Below are 2,051 nucleotides of genomic sequence, written 5' to 3'. Positions count from 1 at the left end.
ACTCAAAACCAATATTATTTATGTCGTAAATATGATCTGATTGAAGTAGGAAATGTTAAACATATTATTTTAAAACCAAAAACTAAAACCGAAAATATTATTTATGTTGTACCATATGAAAACTATTTTGAAAAAATCGAAGAAAGTCATAAAGCGACTGGTCATGGTGGAAGGGATAAAGTTGAGCAGAGTTTAAAAAATAAATACAATATTCCTCGAATAGCAATCCAAATATTTATAAATTTGTGTACAACTTGTAACAAAAAAAAATCAAAACCTTGTAAAGGCGTCGTTATAAAACCAATATTATCGGCAGATTTTAATTCAAGAGGGCAAATTGACCTTATTGATTTCCAATCAACACCCGATGGAAATTTTAAATGGGTTATGAACTATCAGGATCACGCAACCAAATATTTATATCTTCGACCACTTACTTCAAAACGAGCCACCGAAGTTGCACACGAACTTTTAAAAATTTTTTTGGAACAAGGAGCACCTCAAATACTTCAATCTGATAATGGGCGAGAATTTACAGCGAAAATAATTGAAGAATTAGCAGAATTGTGGCCTGAGTGTAAAATAGTACACGGGCGGCCGCGGCACCCTCAGAGTCAGGGATCTGTAGAAAGATCAAATCAAGATGTTGAAAACATGTTACGAGCTTGGGTCGTAGACAATAAAAGTACCAAGTGGTCAATCGGAGTTTATTTTGTACAATGGCAAAAAAACATTTCACATCATCGAATTTTAGGTCGTTCGCCATATCGAGCCTTGTTTGGCACTGAACCGAAGGTAGGTCTTAGTTCTACAAACTTACCTGCCGAAATTATTCAAAAATTATCAAGTGAAGAAGATTTTGAAAATATTTTACAATATTGTGACATAAATAATATCTGCAGTGTTTGTGAAAAATCAGGTAGTGAACTCCAATGTACTATATGTAAAAGAAATATTCATTATGATAATTGCAGCTATTCTATAAATAATAGTAACGATATTGAAAATATTTGTCTGCTATGTAATAATGAAAAACAGATAAAAGTTAACCGCATTGAATCTTACAAACGACAAACTATAGCAGCTAAAAAAATGGCAGAAAATAGTGAAAAACTATTTAAAGAACTAGAGGTTGGTGATCAAATAGTATTAAGTGTTCCAAAAGTAGACCGAGGACCTCTCGATAGTCAAAATATAAATGGGTTAGTGATAGACATTCGGAACGGCGTTTACCAAATTGGCACAGAAGTTGGTATAATAAAAAATTGGTGTTCAAGAGAAGAACTTCAACTAGTGTCAAATAATGGTTTAGAAGACAGCAAAATACAAAAAGACAAATACGTGTCCATACGTGAAGCAGTAGCAAACTTATCAATTTTCAACGGTCAAGGTTTTGTTAAATGTCAATGTCAATCAGGAAAGCGGCAATGTCAAACCAATAGGTGCTTGTGTTTTAAGAAAAATCTTAAATGTTCCAGCAAATGCCACCAAATTACAACATGTGACAACAAGTAATAGGTAACAAAAACTTGTAATTATAATATAACTTTTTATTTATTTTTTATTATTTCATTTTTAAAACAATAGTAATAGTTGACATAATGACACAAAATTAAACATATTATTTCATATACGAGTATCTATACGTGTTTTTCATATTAATAAATAATACACAGCTTTTTTTATGTATAAAATAGCAATAAATAACTGATAGAAAATATATTTAAATTTTTAAAATAATACAAAATGTTCTTTTATTATTTGCCTGGCATGAAATAGGCATTTAGTCAAATGCCTAGTCACTTAATTAAATGACTAGGCATTTTACTAAATGTCTAGGCGGATAGTGAAATTGCATAAACATTAAATTCTTTGACTATATGCCTAGGCATTTAATAAAATGCCTGATTTGACTATATGCCTACGACATGTCGATTACATATTTTTTTCTAGGAAATTTGTATGTCTATATGTTGTCAAATATCAACAGCTTTAAATCAAAAAGTTAGGTTAAAAATTTGATGATATTACACTAGATAGGTATATTAATC

The 2,051-nt window shown here is 30.4% G+C and overlaps 1 protein-coding gene across 1 annotated transcript; it reads left to right on the top strand.

Moving 5' to 3' along the window:
• Positions 1-387: 387 nt before the first annotated feature.
• LOC149055699 (KRAB domain-containing protein 2-like) lies at positions 388-1,515 on the top strand. Its single transcript, XM_089226930.1, has 2 exons — positions 388-795; positions 1,039-1,515. Exons 1-2 carry the CDS (start codon positions 388-390, stop codon positions 1,513-1,515), a joined length of 885 nt encoding a protein of 294 aa, XP_089083056.1.
• The last annotated feature ends 536 nt before the right edge of the window (positions 1,516-2,051 follow it).

Source organism: Diuraphis noxia, unplaced genomic scaffold (assembly GCF_037042655.1).
Source record: "Diuraphis noxia isolate RWA-SAM2 unplaced genomic scaffold, SU_Dnox_SAM2 contig0004, whole genome shotgun sequence".
Taxonomy (NCBI): Eukaryota; Metazoa; Arthropoda; class Insecta; order Hemiptera; family Aphididae; genus Diuraphis; species Diuraphis noxia.
This window is presented reverse-complemented; position numbering and strand designations above follow the sequence as displayed.